At 42.4% G+C, this 19,465-nt stretch overlaps 2 protein-coding genes across 7 annotated transcripts in view; one reads left to right on the top strand and one right to left on the bottom strand.

Annotated features, from left to right (window-relative positions):
* The window catches only part of GSAP (gamma-secretase activating protein), a 44,762-nt gene extending 31,109 nt beyond the window's left edge, over positions 1-13,653 (top strand). For 3 of the 6 annotated variants that reach the window (XM_084206004.1, XM_084206006.1, XM_084206007.1), the window contains 9 exons: positions 1,426-1,521; positions 2,234-2,320; positions 5,928-5,998; positions 6,546-6,640; positions 7,725-7,844; positions 9,278-9,339; positions 11,237-11,341; positions 11,492-11,585; positions 12,153-13,653. In XM_084206004.1, coding sequence (XP_084062130.1) covers positions 1,426-1,521; positions 2,234-2,320; positions 5,928-5,998; positions 6,546-6,640; positions 7,725-7,844; positions 9,278-9,339; positions 11,237-11,341; positions 11,492-11,585; positions 12,153-12,253 — 831 coding nt within the window. In that variant the 3' untranslated portion in view covers positions 12,254-13,653. The remainder of the gene's footprint in view (positions 1-1,425; positions 1,522-2,233; positions 2,321-5,927; positions 5,999-6,545; positions 6,641-7,724; positions 7,845-9,277; positions 9,340-11,236; positions 11,342-11,491; positions 11,586-12,152) is intronic. The other 3 variants (XM_084206005.1, XM_084206008.1, XR_014616162.1) reach the window with 2 other exon arrangements.
* Positions 13,634-19,465, bottom strand: part of CCDC146 (coiled-coil domain containing 146) — a gene marked incomplete at both ends in the record, with an annotated part of 60,251 nt that continues 54,419 nt past the window's right edge. Inside the window, 4 exons of the mRNA XM_084206488.1 lie at positions 13,634-13,654; positions 15,143-15,388; positions 16,758-16,895; positions 18,375-18,503. Of these exons, the coding sequence (XP_084062614.1) occupies positions 13,634-13,654; positions 15,143-15,388; positions 16,758-16,895; positions 18,375-18,503 (534 nt within the window). The remainder of the gene's footprint in view (positions 13,655-15,142; positions 15,389-16,757; positions 16,896-18,374; positions 18,504-19,465) is intronic.

Raw genomic sequence — 19,465 nt, forward strand, 5'->3', positions numbered from 1 at the left:
GTCAGTGTGCACTAGAGGACGCACAGGCTCCACAGATGTGTGAGGAGTGACCTTGCAAGATCCAGTGCTGAGTAGAAGCTCACTCAGGGTAGCTAAGGGGCAAACATGGCACTTCCTAAGTTTTAGAGTTCATCATCATGATATTATCTTAGCAGGTCATTGTAAGGCATAGAGAAAAACAGCAATAGAAAGTTGATTTGTCAAAATGCTTTTTCCCAAGATAACTTTGGCTGGAAACCAGGAGGTCATCTTAATCTGTCAGTTATTTTTGGACTACTTTATGCCTTTGAAACATATATAAGTGAATTCTTCTTCCTTTATTCTTTCATTTTGATGAACAGAGATCTTCTTGCTCCTCAATTTAACACCTTTTTTACTGTTTCTTTTTCCTTCTGCCTCACTTCTGAGACTGCTATGGCCATTCTGAGGTCCCTTCTTTTCCAGTGTTTTTGCCAGTGATCTCCCTGAAGGATTTACCATCTATATGCTTCTGGGCAATAAATCCTGTCTCAAATCCCTCCCTGTCCTCCCTCTCTCTCAGTACATATCTTGGCTTATCTCTTATTCTCTTACTTTTAAAATAAACTAACTCTTCAGGATGCACTAGAAGGTCTCAGCAGTGAAGAGCAGATCAACACTGTCCTGTCTGTTCACATCTGAGGCAAGTTTTCCTTCTTTGCAGCAGTTTCCAAGTTTTGCCTCTCATTCTCTGAAGCTTCTCTACATTCCCTTTGTTTTTTCAGACAGATCCAAAAAGCAGGTCACTTTGTCTATGCCTTCCTCATACCTGTATGAGGAAGATCTCACAGTGAGATTAGTCTGCATATAAGTTCCTTGAGACAGAGATTTTTATTTGTTCCAGCTTCTTAGTAATTCTCAGAAAAGAGCCAGGACTTGAGTTGCAATCTGAAACTACATGAGGTCAGCGAATGTTTTAGAAAGGAGAGAGAAGGGAGTGGCATGGACTGTATGTTAACAAACACCCAACTGTACTGACTTCACAATTAATGTTTAACCTGAAATTGCTATTAATCACCCTGGTTCTCAGGTTCTTGGCAGCTACCACAAATTGTACTTGTGCTAGTTTTCTCTATCATAAAATCTCTCAGGTTTATTTGTAATAAGTACTTATATTCTTAGAAGTCAGTGTTATATTTAAATCCTTTCATCCAGTTCCCTTGGCTTTGCACAGAGAAGTGTAAGAACTGTAAGCTTTTTCTTTTCAGTATCATGGAAAGTTCAGCTTAGTATTCATTTTGTTTAGCAAGATTGTACAGCTGCTTGGGATCTCACTCTGAACTGGAGTTTGTAATGGGGAAATGTTTTGTTACACCAGTACCTATTGATCAGGCCCTGCACCTGCTGCAGATTTTTTGTTTCTTTGAAGATGCCCAACAATAAAAAATTGTTGCCTTTTTTTTTTAGATGGTTGCTCAACTGAAGGATCACCTTATGAGACATCTACAATATGTTGGAAAAAAGAAGATCGACCAAATAGTTTTGGATTATGTTGCAAACCTGGTTAGTTTGATTTCATAGTCACTATTGTGAGCAAGTGTGTATTTGTTGGATTGTAGGTCCTTGGGTGTGTACCCGTTGTATATAGCATATATTTGGTGGGAAGATTTTTTAAAAAGATATTTAAATATATTTTTCAGCCTAATATTGTATAAATGGATAAAGAAAATTAATATTATTTAAATATTATTTTAAAAGTATTACCAGTCACTCAGAATACAGAAGAAATGGTTCCATTTACAAATGTGCAAATATAGTCTACTCCCAGAAATAAAATGAGAATGCATCCTGAAAGTTTAAAGCTGTTAGATCCATTTGGTTTCCCGTAGAACATGTTGCTGCAGGTCTTGAATAATGAAAGTGACACCAGAGGAAATAAAAAATGAACAAAAAAGAGATGTCACTACAATCTGACATGTGGGTAAATCACCACCACTCCTACACGGTGCCTTCAGTAGTGTGTGTGTGACAGCAGATAGTTTTGCATGAAGAAATCTTTGCAAACTACTCTGAAAATTTGCTTTCCAAATTCTTATTTTTCTGTCTTTCATCCTCTTAAGAGACCTTTAAAAAAAAGCCACAAAAACCATAACTTGTGCACAGAAGTTATGTACTTGGTTTTGTCTGTCTCAAGATCACGTCCTTTAAGTGCAGAACGCAGAGTTCTCAAAAGCTTGCATGGCAACTGTAAATCCTGTTCTTTGTGCCAGTGTAGAAACTCCCCACAGTGCTGTTTTCTAGGATGAAAACCTTGGGAAACTTCCTTGAGGCTACTGATGCCTGCATCTCCTCCAAAGTCTGTGTGAGTCAGTTACTCTGTCAATGTCACAGTGTTCTCTGAACCCCTGCAGCCCCACTGCCCTTCCTGACTTTTCAGGCCTCACTTTGACAACTTTACAAGTTGTTTCACTGGTTATTGGCAGACTTTTATGTGTATGTGTAGAAAAGAAACTGAGACAAGTGGTTGATTAAAACAGGAACTGTACAACATGAACCAAAGCTCTGTACCTGAAAACGGTGCTGAAAAAAGCCCAAGTGGGACATTTATTCTCCTTTCATTCAATTTCTAATAACAATTTGTTCACTTTTACTAAAAATTAAGATAAAAAATGTGAAAACATCTATTCAGCCTTGATCTGCAAGGCTAAATTATTGTAGACTAAATCTTGCAAAACAAATCTCAGCCCTCCCCACAAGCAAACTGTCAGGACTAATTCTCTCAACTCAATAGACAGGCTTATTCTTAGAAAAGCTACTATACATGAAGATAATATGCCTCTAAAAGTTGCTTCTGATTTCTGCTGGTGCATCTTAGGCACTGTTTGGAAATCTTCAGTAATTATTTCCTTTTTAACCTTACATTTCCCCTCATCCTAATTAGAAACTCTTACATCTCAATCCTTTCCATATCCTAAATGTTTCAGAGTTCTTCAGGGGAATGAACTGGTTTGAGTCTTCCTGCAGTTGTTCTGTAGCATCGGCAGTGAGTAGCAGAGCTATTGAAACTAATGAAACAGGAAGAGACTTGAAGTTTGTCTGTTTGTTTTCATAAGATATTTTGCATTACATTCAGGAGCTCAGGAGTGGCTGAGTTTAGGCTCCATGCTGTGTAGTCACTGTGTAAATCAATTGCAGAAGAAGTCAGAGAAGCCAAAACTTGGGAGCACTGAGAGTTTCTTATAAAACAACAGGCAAAGGCTGGTTGCTGTCAGAGAGCTGTGTGTTCTTGTATACAGAGAAGAGGGGAAGTGTGAATAACACACCTCAGTGGGAATTCCTTGTTTGCTGAGCAGCTCTGCAGAGCTGGATTGTGCCTGGTTCCCAGTCCATGTGCCACCCTTCCTGCAGTGGTTGTTCATAGGTTCTCTCTCCTCTGCAATCACTTTACCTTAGCTTTGCTCCATATCTGTTTCTCTCATTCTTTTCATTTCAGTGAGGCAGGAAAGGGGAGAAATAACTTACAGAAGCAGTATGACATTTGCTGCCCTGACAGCAAGTGGAAGGCAAGGCAGGGTGAGCAGGCAGCCTGTGGCACAGGAAACAGGCAGACCCAAATAAACTGCTGAAATTTCTCTGCAAGTTGCTGCAGTAGCTGCTCATTTTCCCCTAATGTCTGTAGGCTCAGCTGCAGAGGCACAGAAGACAGACACCTTTTGGATTTGAGTTTCCTTGGGAGGAGGAAGACTGTGTCATACACAGTCATGCACAGGAGGGGATCTGAAAGACAGCAAGACCTTGTCTCACTTCCTTTTCTCCTTTGCTCCTGGTTCTTTTCTTTGACTTTCTTTGGCTTTGAAGTCTTTCCTGTAGAAACAGCCAAGGGAGCTGAGCACTTGTAGTTCCCAATTGCTTTAGGGGAACTTCAGTTTCTGTGGCACCATTGCCTGGAACTGTAGATGTTTCAAGACAAGGTGACAACACTGTCAGCCAAGGCCCTACTGCATGTGCTGTCTTGCTAATGGGCATGTGTTCTCTTGTTAGTTTAGAGCACTCCAAGGGAAATGGCTTCATGTATGTGCCCCAAAAACTTCTTATTGTGTGTCTGTTATTCAGGGAAAAATGACCTCCCCTGCTATGAGTGTAGCTCTTAACTTGGCTGTCCCAGACACCCAGTGCTAACCTCGGACAGGAAGCTGCCTGTGCTTCTTCCATCAGGCAGATAATGCTGCCTTTCTCTCATGCACATTATCTGGTGTGTTTTGTTCTGAAAAAAAAAAGATTGAGACATGGATTATCTTTCTGTGTCTATTTCCTACAAAGCCAAGGGTAGATGTTGATCTCCAAAGAGAGTTGTGCTGTTAGTGTGGGTGTCACATCACAAACAATCACGTATTTAAGATGCAAGTATGTTGTGATAGCTTGGATGATTATGGCTTAAGAAGTTGTTAAGCTTTCTGTGCCCTGTGAAAGCTGTACAGTTTGCTGTGTTGTTAAGCAAAAAATGCTTATTCTGGGGTAGCATACTCTTGAAAACCATTTGTGTTGCACAAATAATAATTGGTGATTTTTGAAATTGTAAGAGCCTTCACTTCAATGCTGATCCTTCAGATCCAGCTGTGGCTCCTGATGCAGAGGCCTTAGCTGCACTCTCTGTGCTGGCCGGAGGTGAAATTCATTCCAGCAGTAGGTGTGGTTCTTGTGATCCTTCTGTGGAAACTGGAAATCACTAATTTCCTAGAGAATTTGCTATACTCCAGGAAGATTCAATTGGATCTTTCCATTGCATCTAGAAAGTGTGGAGATGGCAAGTATTAGGTAATTATTTTGCATCAGGCAGCTGTGCAAGCCTGGCTCAAATTGTGGTGGATGGGAAAGGTGCTACTTTGTACAGCTTTCTGGCCAAGTCACAGAGGAACACTCAGGAACATTACTGAAGATGAATATTCCAGTTTTGACCTTTGCATGCAGATCTCTCCTGTGTGTCCTGTTTCTCTCTTGCTCAGAGCCTGTGATGAGTCAGACAGTGGAGAGGGCAAAGCCTATGAGGAGAAAAGAGAGTAAGGAAAATGCATTCCTGGATTCTGACCATCTGGAGGGAGGAAAAGTGTTACTAACTTCTTGTGACACCTCTTTGCAGAACAGGGGTCAAACTAGTTTCCTGAATTTCCTGGGATTGATTGATTGCTGTGCTTTGAGGGCCAGAGATAAAAGACATAGAGGAAGTGTCTCAGTTGTGTTACTGAGATGTGGAACTGGTTACACATGACAACCATGAGGAAGTTATTTCAGCTCTTCCGTGTGTGGTTTCTCTTTCAGCTGCAGAAGCTGAGAAGGCCCAAGTGAGAACAGGGCTTTGGTATATGCTGACTGTGTGTGGTGGACATCAGTATGGGAGCACAAAGAGCAACAACATGGGCCAAGGGATTGTTTCAGTTCACTGGGGACAAAAAGGAAACTCTCAGTAGATGAGGAGAGGCATTTGTTTGTCTCATTTTTCCTCCTTTCCAGGACTAGATCTGTGATTCCTCCTGCATACTTTTCTTGGCAAACTGAACATTCCACTGTCTTCAATGTTATCCACTTTTGCTGAGCCCTTGGGACTGTTCCTTGCCAAATGCTCAGCTACTTGGATATGCTGGTTTTGCTTTCATGGCAAACAGATCTTTCAGAATTTGCTGCAAGAGCCTGAGATCAGCTATCTCCAAGAAGCACAGTGTGTTAAGTTGCTGTATGTCTTGCATGATGCTTTGATAAGCTGCAAGCACTTTATACAGCTGGAATAGGGCAATTCTGTTACAATTCAAATTTTAATAACTTTACATTTTAAGGCCCTAGAGAAAAAAAATTAAGCCTTAGTTGGAGTCCCATGAGAAGTTTTTAACATAAACTGGTGTGTGGAATGAATGAAGGCCAAAAGGCTGCTGTATACAGGCTGCTGGAAACATCCAGTCTTCTCTTTTTTGTTTTAGCTGAATCTGGTGCATCGAATAATGAAAGAAGTTTGGAGGAGATACCAGCTTCATTCCTGTATCTTCTGCTTGTGAGCAAGTGATTTGTTAAAGTTTTCAGCCTGCCTTTTAAAATATGGGCATAATGATTTTGGTCTTCTTCAGCAGTACTCCTCTGAACAGTCAGTGCTTATGCTGCTGTCAGTGTCAATGTTACTGTCACTTACTCTTCCTAAGGATCCTGCTGGCCCTTTCTAGGCCAGTGAATGTTAACCACACAGGCAGTGTTATGGCTGGAGCTCAAACTTGCTGAGTTTGGAGTGGTCCTAAGCTGGGTGGTGGGTATTAAACACCTGTAAAAGCCAGGTCACCCACAGCAGCACTGTTTTACCTGTTGCTGCTGATTCCAGGTACTGCTGAGAGCCTTGTAAATGTGCATCCCTGAATAACAGACACCACAGAGACCTTGTGTGTCTGCAGCACTGGGCAGCTGGTGTTGGCTGAGACACCTCAGTAAACAAGGCAGCATCCCATGGCCCTGCATCCCAAAGGCAGGCATCCAGTGCACTCCCAAAGGGACCCTCTCCAGGAGGAGTGGGCACCTCGGGTTCTTAATGTGTTGCTACTTTGTTAACTCAGTGATGAGAGAGGAAGCGCAGCAGAGTTTGCGGTGTTCCACATCATGAGTCGGATTCTGGAAGCAGCAAATGGCATGTGCATGCCTTTACCTCCTGGTAAGTTCTGTGTTTTAATCTTGAGTGAGGAGAGCAGTGCTATAAATTCCTCCCAGCACAGCACTGGTTGCAGCACATGTGTCAAGTTAGCTCTGGCAGTGTTGACAGCTATTCAAGTCAGTTAGAGAGGGGAAGGCTCTTGATAAACCTGTGCAAGTGAAATGAAGCAAAACTAAATAGTTACGAGAAACAGAGAAAACTAAACAGAGGCTTCCAACGGAATGTGTGGGTGCAGTCTTATCTTAGAACTAAGATTTAGACAACTGGACTTCGGTGTCAAGAGCCAAAAGGGAAAATCCTATCCTGTAGCAGATAGAATGTTTTTTCTCAGGCTTTTGCCCTGCTAATAATTTTCATTTTTTTCCTGAAGGGATTACTTCCTACCTTGATGGAAAAGCTGGTCTTGATAGTAGACTTTAAATTCCTAGAGCTCTACATGATTCTTTACAGCATTTTCAAAGCACTTGCTTATTTTCATTAGGGAAAGACATCTTGACATCATAATATCTTAATGCTTTCCAATTCTGTTTGAATTTTTCCGGGTTTTATTTCCTGATCTGTCTTCAGTCATTGCAACTGCTTTTGGTATGAGTTTGTCCCTCAGTCTGTGTGGGTACAAATACTGCCACACAGTAGTGTTACATGATAACAAGACCATCATCAGGCTGATGTCAAAGGAAAGCTGAAGTATTAAGGCTGCCTGTGGGAGTGTCTTTGTGGCAATAACATCCTGAGGGTGGTGAGGCCTTAGATTTTGTTTAATTAGGAGGAGAGAGGGAGATAAAAGACAAATTAATAGAACAATTCAGATATAAGACAAGAGCTTGGAGACATTTAGGAACAGTGTATGACTTTAAGGACTGTTTTCAATCCCCTTAGCTTTCTTTTTTCTGACAAGATTGTACTTGAGAGGACTTAAAGAACGTCTAAATAAGATGATCTGACTTGATAAATTGATTTACTCACCAACTATAAACAATCAGAAGTCAAGGGAAGTGATGGTTTTAGCTTGAGTAATTCCAGCCTTGAATAGAGAATTAGGAAATACTACATATTGTACCAAACAAGTTTGTCTCTCTCATAGGTTTTCACACTCTGCACCTGGGACTTGGTGTTCGATGTCTGCCTCTGCACACCCTCCTGCACTATATTGACAATGGCATCTTGCAATTGACAGAAACGTGTGTCAGGAAATTGCTGAAAGGTACAGTGAACATGGTGTTTCATTTGTTACCAGCCAGCTAACTGGGAGTGTTGTCCTTTGAGCCACTCCCCTTGGACACAGGTTTTATTGCCCAGGACACTCAGCTCTCCTTACAGTGTTGTTTCAGGGAGGGCTGTAGCTGATGGTGTTGCCTACCTGTAAGGAGACAGTTAGGGGTCAGGCTCTGTGATTGGCCTTACCACAGCACACAAAGAAATAACTCTGTGGAGAGAATTTGAGTTTGTTGTTTTTACACTTGAGACTTCTTAGAAAAACAAATACTAAAGATCATCATAGGATTTGTTGGGGAATTTCTGTGACTCTGTGAAAGTGCACACCTGTGTGTGAAGAAGTTGGTCTGCTATCCAGCCCTCAGCTTTTGCCTTATGTTTGGAACAAGAGGAACAGGCCTGTCCAGCTGACCTCATGGCTGGGGAAGCCTATGGAGCAGATCATCTTGAGTGCCATCACATGGTGTGTGCAGGACTACCAGGCATCAGACCCAGCCAGCATGGGTTTGTGAAAGGCAGGGCCTGACCAGCCTGAGCTCCTCCTATCTCTGGGTGACCCACAGACGGGGTGAGGGAAAGGCTCTGGGTGTTGTCTTCCTGGACTTAAGCAAAGCCTTTGACACCATTTCCCACAGCATTCTCCTGGAGAAACCAGCTGATCATGGCCTGGATGGGAGCACTGTTCACTGGGGATAGAACTGGCTGGCCAGGTGGGCCCAGAGAGTGGAGGAGAATGCAGTTACACCCAGCTGGTGGCTGGTCCCAGAACTCAGTATTGGGCCCAGTCCTGTGTAATGTCTTTATTAATGATCTGGACAAGGGGATTGAGTGCTTCCTCAGCCATTTTGCAGATGACACCAAGTTGGGCAGGAGGGTAGGAGGGCTCTGCAGACAGATATGGACAGGCTGGATTGATGGGCTGAGGTTAATTGTGTAAAGTTCAACAAGGCCAAGTGCTGGGTCCTGCCCTTTGGTCACAAAAACCCCAGACAGCATCACAGGCTGGGGCAGAGTGGCTGCAAAGCTGCCCAGGGGGTGCTGGTCAGTGGTAGCTGAATGTGAGCCAGCTGTCCCCAGTGATGGGCTATTTCTCCAGTGTCCAAGAAAAGGGACAACAAAATATGCTGTATCTGTATCAATCTGTGATTGATCTTGATAAATTAATTATTATAAACTGGAAGAGTTGCACTTATTCAGTGCATTTGAATTACAGTATAAATTGTTACATAAAAGGGTGAAATTATGGACAAATATACAGAAATATATTTGTACACATGATAAACATGTAAATAATAGTCTTTAAACTGAAATTTTCATTTCACTAAGGAGGTGATGTTTATTCAGAATGTCTTCAGTGAAAGTTGAAAGTTTGTTATGTGATTACTGTTTGTTTGATTTGCTTTTTTCCCCTGTTACTTATAGATCTGGATGACACTGAACAGAATGAAAAGCTGAAGTTTAGTATTGTCATGAGGCTTCCAGAGGTAACTAATGGCTTTAGATGTAATTTCTGGATTTTGGAATTGATAGGAAATTCCTCCTTGTCCATAGGGTCAAACCAATGAAAGACTTGGCTGTGATTCAAATAGAGCCTGATTTGAATATAACCAGAACATCCACAGTTTCTCTATATGCTGCTCATGGACTGTAGGTTACCCTGATAAATTACAGATTTGCCCATAGTGTTGTACAGAGTCTCCAGTATCCTACAGAATTTAACAAGACTGACACTGTTCTGCTGAGTACTCATTTGCATAAGGCAATGAGGGTTATGTAAAGGGGGTTTAGTGTGTGCTTTTTAGCATCCATGGAGTCTTTCTCACTTGTGACCTCTGTTTGGTTCTATACACTTCAAAAAATATGTTCAAAAGCTGGTGCAATAAAAGCTGGGAAGTTGTGTTGTACCACAGCTTTGTGGTAGGGATGAATTACAAGATGTCCCCTCAGTTAAATCTCACAGTCTCCCCCACTGACAAGGTGACTTCGTTGCCACAAGAGCTGGCTACTGGTCCTCCATAAATCATTCCAGCAGGATGGGAGGTGCATTTCTCCTTCTCTCCTTTTGCTCTTAGTGCAGAGCACAGGACTGCAAGGGAAGAACAAGATGTCAAGAGGCAGAGAACACCAGGGATCCCCCTCGGGGAATGCCTCACTGCAGAACAGGCTTTTTTCCACATGAGTTGCCCATTGTTTGCTCATTATGTGCTGTCACTTACAGTTCAAATGGCCAGAAGTGCTGCTTGGGTTTTCCTCCAACAAAGGCTTCTTTATTTGGCAGCAGTTTTGAGAAGGGGTAGAGGAGGAGAACTCCACAGGATGTTCTTTGTCCTCTGTGTCTTGTTTTGGGCCAGAGCTGGTGAGCTGGGGTCAGCAGAGGCCCCCTGAGTTGCCAGCCCTGGGCCTGGTGCGTGGGGAACTCCATTCCAACCACGCTCTGACGTGAAGGGCTGAGCTGGGAGAGATTTAGGGAACAACTACTGCTAGCTGTGCACAGTAGGCTCAGTGCTTTATTGTATCTATTTACAGCTTTGGGAAAAAATGCTGGGAATAGTCTGTTTGCCAGAAAGGTCACTTTGGGGTGACTTGGACTATTTTGAGCAGGTTACGTGCCGTGGATGACTTTGGTTTAATCAGAAGCAAGGATTTAAGCACCATTAAACTGTACAGCATTTACTAAAATGAACAGCTGTCTGCATTGCAGTGCAGCTGAAGGGGAAGGGCAAGGGAAGATCTACACAGGGAAAATAGCAGAAGGTGTGCCGAATTTCACAGTGTTTTCCTATTTTGCTTATTGGTTGAGATTGGAAGCTTTGGAAAACCTGGGTTTGAATCTCTTTTGGCTCTGCAAATGAGTCAATATTATCAGTTTCCAGGATGATGACCTGAATAATGGGATCCAGACTTACATTCCCAGTATCTTTCCTTGCCAATGCTCTGCTTGTCTAAGGTTCCTTAAGACTGAGCCTGAGAAACCCTGTCCTGAAGTAGCTTTAAGGAATGGGGCATCCACATTATTCTTTGGGGGAAGAATAGAGTCAAAACAAGCAAAGTAAAGGATAAAAGTTCAATTAGTACTTAAGTACACATGTCAAGTGGGACAGTGGCACTGGGACAGACCAGCTGAGGTGAAGACTAAGTGGGGAGGTTTTGATTTCCCACGTTTTGAGAGCACATTGTGATCTCTTAGTTACTGACTACAAAATGAAGGCTCCGTGGCTAAACATGATGACCTCTTAGCCTCTGTCATCGGGGTTTGAAAGCAAAGCACATCTGCATTACAGCCTGGATTTTGTGTCAGCTTTTCCTCCTTTTTCCTCTTTCTAAGTTTCTACTGTCCCATTCTATGTTCTCAAGTTTTGGGGTTTGTTTTTTGCTTACTAGGCTCTTGGTCAAAAGGTCCGCCAGTACTGGAATCATCCGATAAATGCAAATTTAGTAGCACGGAAATATGTGAAACTTTTGCTTGAGAAGCTGGGAAACAGGCAGGTAAGAGCACAGAGGCTGTTTTAAAATCTTATGCTTTGACAGTGTTGAGATTCCTGAACTTTCTGTGGACTGTAACACACTAAAGAAACATTGAAACCTTGGTCTGACTGTGCGACTTTGTGAAATAACAGGGAATGTTCTCCCTTGCAGTGCAGCAGGCCTATCCCTGAGAGACTCTCCGTCCCCGTGGAGTTTTTGCCGCTGAACTACCTGACTAATATGCTGGCAGAGATAGAGAATCAAGGTAGTGTTGATCCTGTACTTTGGAAGACCAGTGATCGTTACCCTTTGATGCTCACTCAGATGTATCCTGCCTGTACTGACATACTGAGTTATTCAAACTGCAGCGATGTCTGAACATGTAGGCTTGGTCATCTTTCTGCTGATGGAAAGTGTCAGGGACCAAGAGCCTCCATGTATTATGGGTATCATCCTGTTTGGGGAGGAAAAGAGTTAAACCATGTAGCAGTATATGAGCATGTGCCCTGGGCCAGTTCATAGAGTAGCACTAACACAGCCACTCTGCTTCAAGCTGGGTTTGGATCTCCAGTTTGGAAGTCCAGTCTCCAGAGAGGCTTCCCTCTGTGTGGGTTATAATTTACTTACATCCCACTATTAGGATAGTTTTTGCCACAGATGAGCATCCAAAGGGCACCACTGAAAGCTGTAAGTATTTTGGGTGCATGAAAACACGTTTCTATTACCCCTTATCTTTTGGTGTTGTAGATGAAGATGTTTAATAGACAGCAGGACTATAAGTGTACAGGAGCATGTACAATTTTGTAAATACTTCCTCACCATATTTTTCTAGGCGTGCATCCATATGAGAAACAAGACCATGTAAATGCAAGATTTGTAGAGGAAACAGCACTCAAGCACACTATGACACTTCTGGGCCTCAAATACTCCTGAAATAACATGCTGTTGAAGAAGGCTGTCAAACTGTGGTGCCTCTGTAAAAGTATTTATTTAAATGCAATGTTGTTTCCCAAATAATCTGCAGTTTTGGATAGTCACCAGTACTGACATGAGCTACTAAAGCAGTAGCTTTAGTAGCTCATGTTGTTGATCCAACAAACTGAGGTTGAAATTACTGGCTTCTAGATAAATCCTAAAGAAATGCATTTGACATAACCCTATATAAAATAGGGTTTGAAATATCTGTGGGTTCATTTTGAAGTGGTCAAGGAAGTGGAACAACAGTGTCAAAACATGCTGTGAAAATTGGTATAAATGTCACTTCTTTTAACAAGACAATGCTGGAAAAGGCAGTCCAGTTGCAGGGTTTCAAGAGCTAGTAACTGTTTACTTGGATTAATAAAAGAATTTCTTGGTGTGATTGTGTAAAGCAGGTAAGAATAACAGGTGACTTTTTATGTCAGGCATGAGTAAAGAGATAGTCATTCCTTGTGGTGGTATCAGTTATCTTATGGTACTTCTGCTTCTGGAGCTGCATTCTAATATTTTCAGTTTTGTAATTAGCACAAAATATAATCTCCTTAAAGTGCATGTGACAAATTTTGGTAAGGGTTTGTTTGAGGGATTTTTTGTTGTTTTTTAAAGATGTGTATAATATATTGTAAGTAATATAGGATAAGAAAAAAGCTTTAGAAATTGATCTTAACAGTGGCTTGGACAGAGTTTTACATAATCCTTTCTTACAACTTTTAGTGTTACAGTTCGAACTTCAGCTTCAGAAAGAAGTTAGGCTGTTTTTCCTTTGTTTTGAACTTCTGTTTGTATGTAACTGAGCCAATATTGTTTGCTCTTTTAAGTTCTGAACTGTGACATTAATTTCAAATAGGAATAGCAATATGCTGCACAGAGAAAATTGCCAAGCTGTGCCATGCAGGATTTCTGCAGCCTTCATTGGATTTTAAAAAACTCTACAAAGCTCCAGACTATTAAACTAGAGAAACTCATTAATATTTGATATATTTGGGAAGTTTTCAAAACAACCTCTGATATTCTCTCTGAGTGGTCTCCATTGATGCTCCCTGTTCCTTACCAGTGAAATAAAAGATCCAGTTCCTGGGAGTGACTTGGCAAGTTGATGGTCACTCCCTTGTCATTGCCATCAGTGAAGCTTCAGCTTTCTTAGTGACTGCATTGTGAGAAGGAATATTTTTCTTAATATAATTAGAATTTCTCTGGCAAGTGTAAACTCCAGTCCCAGACTGCAGAAAGCCAATGTTGGTGTATGGCTATAAGTAATTGCCACTTTGTATTATGTTAATAACAGGAGAAGATTTTCTAGTCTTTTCTTTTGAATGGATATATTTTAACATGCCTTCAGATGCAATAAAACTTCACCTGGAAAAAAAATATAAGTATAGCATGAAGATCACTCACTTTTCTTGACACTTGGAAATACTGCACTGCATTTGGGATACCAGGAGGAAGGATTCTGGATCACTGACCAATTAGCTGTGCTTTTGGCATGAACAAATACTCCATTTTCAGCATGGAATTTGGCTGAACACCAACAGATGTTCCTTCAGTGCAGTGTAAATGCTGCTGATCTTGTGATCCAGCAGCTGGTAATGGTCTCTCCTGCTTCGGGTGCTGTCTGTTCAGATATCAGATGGCTCATGGGGCTCTGACAGTGGGAGTCCCTCCTCTCCCTCCTCCTTCTCCTCTTCCTCCTCCTTCTCCTCCTTCTCCTCCTTCTCCTCCTTCTCCCCCTTCTCCTCCTTCTCCTCCTTCTCCTCCTTCTCCTCTTCCTCCTCCTTCTCCTCCTCTTCCTCCTTCTCCTCCTTCTCCTCCTTCTCCTCCTCTTCCTCCTTCTCCTCCTCCTCTGCCTCCTCCTCTTCCTCCTTCTCCTCCTCCTCCCCCTCCTCCTCCTCCTCCTCGGGGATAGTGGGGCCGTAGCTGGGCAGCGCACCTTGTCTCTCCTCTGCAGGCTCCTGTCAGAAAAACACAGCTTGGTCACACAGGGGCTATGTGCTTTAAAACTCCAGTTCTTCCCTGAGCCACTGCACAGAATCATGACAAAGGTAACCCCCTTAGTCTAATCCCTGGCAAGCCAGGGAAGCTGAAGGAGTATAGAAAGGAAAGCATGAGGTTTGACCATGTAGATATGAGTTTGTCCTTTTAAATAGTAGACAGTTTGATCCTGCCATGCTTTTGTTATTTGTCAAGAAAACAGATTAGATGAACTTTTAAAAGATGTAGTAATTATGCACCGAACATCTGTGGAATAATTCTGTTCCTGAATACAGTTACTAGAGTGGGCTTTTATCCACAGCACTGAGAGGAAACTTGAGTCATGGCATGAGGAGAAGTTTCATGACAGAAGTTTCTTATTCTAAATTATTACTATGTAGGAGCTCTCTGCTCTGGGATCACTGGCTGTCTCAAGGACAGAGGCAGTGTCCAGCAGGGTAAGGTTTCAAGTGCTGTCTGCCATGCTGCCCTGCCTACCCTCAATGTCTTGCTCAGCAATCTGATTTCTTGCTGCTTCTGATCTGATGCTCATTGTATCTTGTATGCAGGAGACATTAAACTTCCTTTTCCTGAGCCCCACACTCCACCTTTTGCAGCTTTACCTTGAAATCCAGTGAAAAGCAGTATTCCACTGAGGGGTGCCCTGCCCTTCAGCCACAGCATGGTCACACAAACTACTTTAATAACCAAAGGTGAGCTTTTTAGTATGTGATCTCCTTACGATTCAATGACCAGCTCCAAGTGGTGTTGCCAGACTAGAGTTAAAACTCCACAAACCCACTGTAGTGGGTTATCAGTTGTCTCTTTCTGTACCATCATCTGTACTGGCTCTTGCAATGTATGACAAAAACTTACTTTAGCTCTGGCTTCAGCTGCTGCTTTTTGTATCTTCTCACTGTCTAGCATCTCCCACCCGTCCATTTCTGCTTTAGGAGGGGAAAGGTCTTGACTTGTCATCAATGAAGCAGTCATCACAGATTGTTCTTTGTCTCTGATTTCCTGCTGGAGTTTAATGGCAAGTGCTTGCTTCATGGATAACTCTGCAAAAAGTGCCCTTATCTCCTGGGTTTTGTGATTTATCTCCCTCTGCAGTTCGTTGCTCTGGAATGCAAAACAGCTACATTGTAGTTAGGGCTTCCCTTCAGGCACTCACTGGGCACAACACTTGGGCCAGCATTAGGCTCTGAAAATAAGGCCATCTTGACAAGGTTTCAGATAGTAGTTCAAATCTTGAAAATTACTTAATTTTTGTCAACACTTAGAACAACAACAAAAAATTGTATCCTCAAGAAGTCACATTACTCCAGTACTAGAAAAGAAAAGCACATTTATCTTTGCTTCTTGACCTTTTCAGCTGGACAGCAAAACTCCCCCGACCCTCAAAGGCCTGGGATCCCAATTCTTGAGTTTATACACAATTAGCTTCATAATAAAGCTGGAATAAGCACAATTCCTATGAGATAATTGAGTGACAAAGCTGATGCAGGGGCTGTGGGTTGTGACATTATCCTTGCAAGGGGGATGAACAGAAAAGTAATGTTGACAGAAATCCTTGAGTCTCACTGCAGATGATTTGAAAAAACCAAAAAGCTTTAATACTCTTTAAGTGACTAATTGGAACTGGGACAGCCAGAGCACTTGCAAATGCAACTTTTGGCACTCTGCCATTTTTACAGTAGTTTATTAGCCCATGGCCATCATTTCACAAACACATTTAACAACCATGATATTTCTGTGTGTCTTTAAAATAAATTATAAAAAATTGTTTTAGGCTTTTATGTGTGCCAAACCTAACATTTAAGAAAAATTTCTGCCCTGGCCTTGTTTTACATTAATTACTTAGCATTTTTTTTTCTGTCTTTCCCTCAGCTCTCCTCAATTTGCAGCTTTTTCATTAGGAATATGGAGTCTAGGAGCATTTTTGGTCTTTCCCGAACAATATTACTTGCAGTTAAAAGCAAATTGCTATAATCATATTTTAAAAACTGTGTTGGAAATAATGTTTCCTTTGTGATTCTCCCTACCTAAACAACAAAAGAACTTTGAGCCAGATACCAAGTTCATCTTTTTGTATGTTGGAGTAGAATTTACCTGGCCTTCCTTTATTTCTTTTTTTCCCTTATTTCTTCTCAGCCTTAGACCAGTTTTTTGTGGAAAGGCTGTTAAGTACATTTGCAAAAGGAGGATCATAGAGTTTCTAAGCATCTACTTCAAAAAAGAACTAATTCTATATTTTAGTGAAAGGTACCATCCATGGTGCAACTTTGTTTCTAAAAGAGAGGACATTCACCTAATAGTTTCAGTTTATCTGAATTCCTGTTGCTATTCCTGTCTGTAATTTCTGAAGACTAGTTTATGACTTGCCTCTCAACATTTCCAGCCACTTTTGTAATTTGCAAGTGAATCACCTCTTGCCCAGATACTGTTTCGTTTTGTCCAGGCTGGCAAGCCGAGCGTGCAGTGCCCTTACCCTCCTAGCGAACAGCAGCATGTCCTGCTTGCTGCTCTCCACCACAGTACGCATTCTGTCCGTCAGATCAGAAATGTTCTCAAAGAGGAAATCTATCTTCAGCAGCCTCTGCTCCTTCTGCAGCAGCTCTGCCTCTATCTGCAGCAAGAAGGAGAGCACAGTGTAAGGAAAGGACAGGGGAAGGTGCAGCACCAAGTGTTCTGTGATTGCCTCGAGCTGCTGAAATAATACTGGTGAACAGTCATAAACGAATACCTTCACTATCAGATTTCTCAAAATTTACACCTTCTCTGCCAAGGATCAGGCCCAAATTGCTTCACTTGGTTGCTGTCAGTCACACAATTCTTCCATATCAGGCCAGGCTCTTTTGGGGGCAGGGGTTACACTGTTGTTACTGCCTTGCTGTGCTTTTCTTGAAAGCAATGGAGCTTTTTTCTAGTCGTAATTTTTTTTTAATCTTCTGGTTCCTTGAGTCACACCATAAGGGAAGGTTCTAGCTCTTGCTTTAAATTCTTTTCTCCTCCTCATTGCTAAAAAGTATGGGCTCCATAAACAAATTATAACTACAATGACTTTAAATCCCACGGAGATTGAAGAAGACATTTAAACTTATCACAACCCAAGCAAACCCTCTTCTTAATGTGTAGGCTGGTGCTAGCAGGCTCTGCTGTGGCCTGCTCGGCTATGCAGAGCTCCCTCCTGTCAAGGAATATGAGACAGTAAAACAAAAAGCTCAGGTAATACAGGCAGCTGTGCTCAAGGTCTGTCTTTACAAACTGGATTTCAAAAGGACTCTGGGGTGTGCTCAGAGCTTGCTGCTACTGCCCTCACACCTTCAGAGCCCTTGTGAATCCCCTCCAAACACTGAACACAGTGGGAAGAGTTTTGTGTTCCTATAAATGGTACAGACCAAACTATATTAGAAAATGCTGTTCCTTTACCTTCCTCCCCCCACACAGAGGGCTCTGGAAGTGGCTTTCCATTGGACCTAATGCTTCCCTCTGGAGTCTCCTAGGGCAGTGCTGCAGTGCTGCAGTCAGGTGTCAGCTGCTGGGCTGGCCTGGCTGCTGCTTCCACCAAGCTCTCTTTGGTGGCTCCTTTTCCAGCAGGGAAGCAAAGCAGAGGTGCCCAGCCCTGACAAGGGGCAGCATTTGCTTCTATGTCACCCATGCAGACTTTGTGCCAAGGCTGGCAGGTCTGCCTCCTGCTCACAGCCCGTGGATAGTGGTGAAACAGCTCATGGCCAGTTAGCAAAGACTGACAACCCTGTTTGCTAGCAGTTTATTATTCTGCATTTATGTCCCTCTGCTGCCCTTTCTGTGCCTGCCCATAGTGTGGTGGGTCTGCACTGGAGTGCCAATGATGTGAAGGGAGTCAGCAGAGGATGCTGCAGAGCCAGGGGTACCTCACAGAGCTCCCCCTCTCCTGGAAGAATTCAAATGTCCCATGTTCAGTTGACCTGGAAAGCAGATGCTAGGCTGGAGTTCACAATGGCCAATCCTAATTATTTTGATTCCTCTTACAGAAAGTTTATTTTATAAACAAAAGATGCTATTTGCAATTTCTAAAAAAGGTCAAGCACAGCAGGATAGCTTATGATATGAGAAGTGACATTACCTTTTCTATCCTTTTTATCAGCTCAGATGGAGATGGGTCCTTCCCTCCCATTTCTTGCTTTCTGCTCTCATTTGTGGCATCACCATAGTTTTCCTCCAGCTTTTTAATCTTGTCCCTGCACTGGGAATACTAGCAAACAAAGAGTCTCAACAGTTATTTATTCCCACCAAACTCATCCCCAGACCTTTGTCTGGAGACTTCAACAGAGAAGGATTCCTTTTACTGGGAAGGAGGATGGGTAACATAAAATTATGAGCCATTTAAAAATTTTCTTTTAAAAGAGAACTACAGTGTGACAGTTGCAGGACAGAGGAAATCCTGCTGTTTGACAGAAATTGACTTCTACCTGTTTCTTGGTGCTCAGGCTACTATTTGTTTTTTATCCTCAGGAATGCAATAGAAAGCTCTGCTTCCCTGCTGGTCAGTACTGAGGGTCTCATCCCTACAGACATCCATGTTTTCTACACTAACATTCCCAGGCCTGTGTCCTGAAGTGACTCAGTGGTGACACTGAGCAATGAGGTACCCTTGGGACTCACAGAGGCAGGTGTTCCCTGACCTTTCCCATGTGAGACCTTCCCATGGAATAATGCTTCCCAGAATGTGCTACAGGGACATCCAGGCTCAGCCTAAATACTCGCTGAACGAGTGGCTGGGGCCCTTTTCTCATGTTTGGACTTGCAAGGCTGACAGTGGGGGGGGCTGTGTGCTCTGATGTGCACCTGGCTGTCTGTCAGTGAGCTGTTAGCACTGACATAGCTACACAAGTGTAAATGTTAACCAGGTGATGACTGATTAAGGAAATAAGTGGTCCCAGGCTCTCAAAGTTATGAACAGTCACCAAAATATAAAATAAATGTTTAGATGTTGCCAGGATGAGGTTTGTCACTGGAAGTTAACAAGTCATATTTAACTAGAAAAGAGAAAACTGACAGATATTCTCAGGTGGCAGCGGAACATTACCAGAACACTTAAATACTTATTTTCCTAGGGAAAAAAGCACCACACAACTCACTCCTACACTTTGTCTAAAAGCAGCTAAAGTAAAAACCTTAGGTGAGTGTAATGAACAATATCCTCAGCAAACCATG

This window comes from Fringilla coelebs, assembly GCF_963513975.1.
Source record: "Fringilla coelebs genome assembly, chromosome: 5".
NCBI lineage: Eukaryota > Metazoa > Chordata > Aves > Passeriformes > Fringillidae > Fringilla > Fringilla coelebs.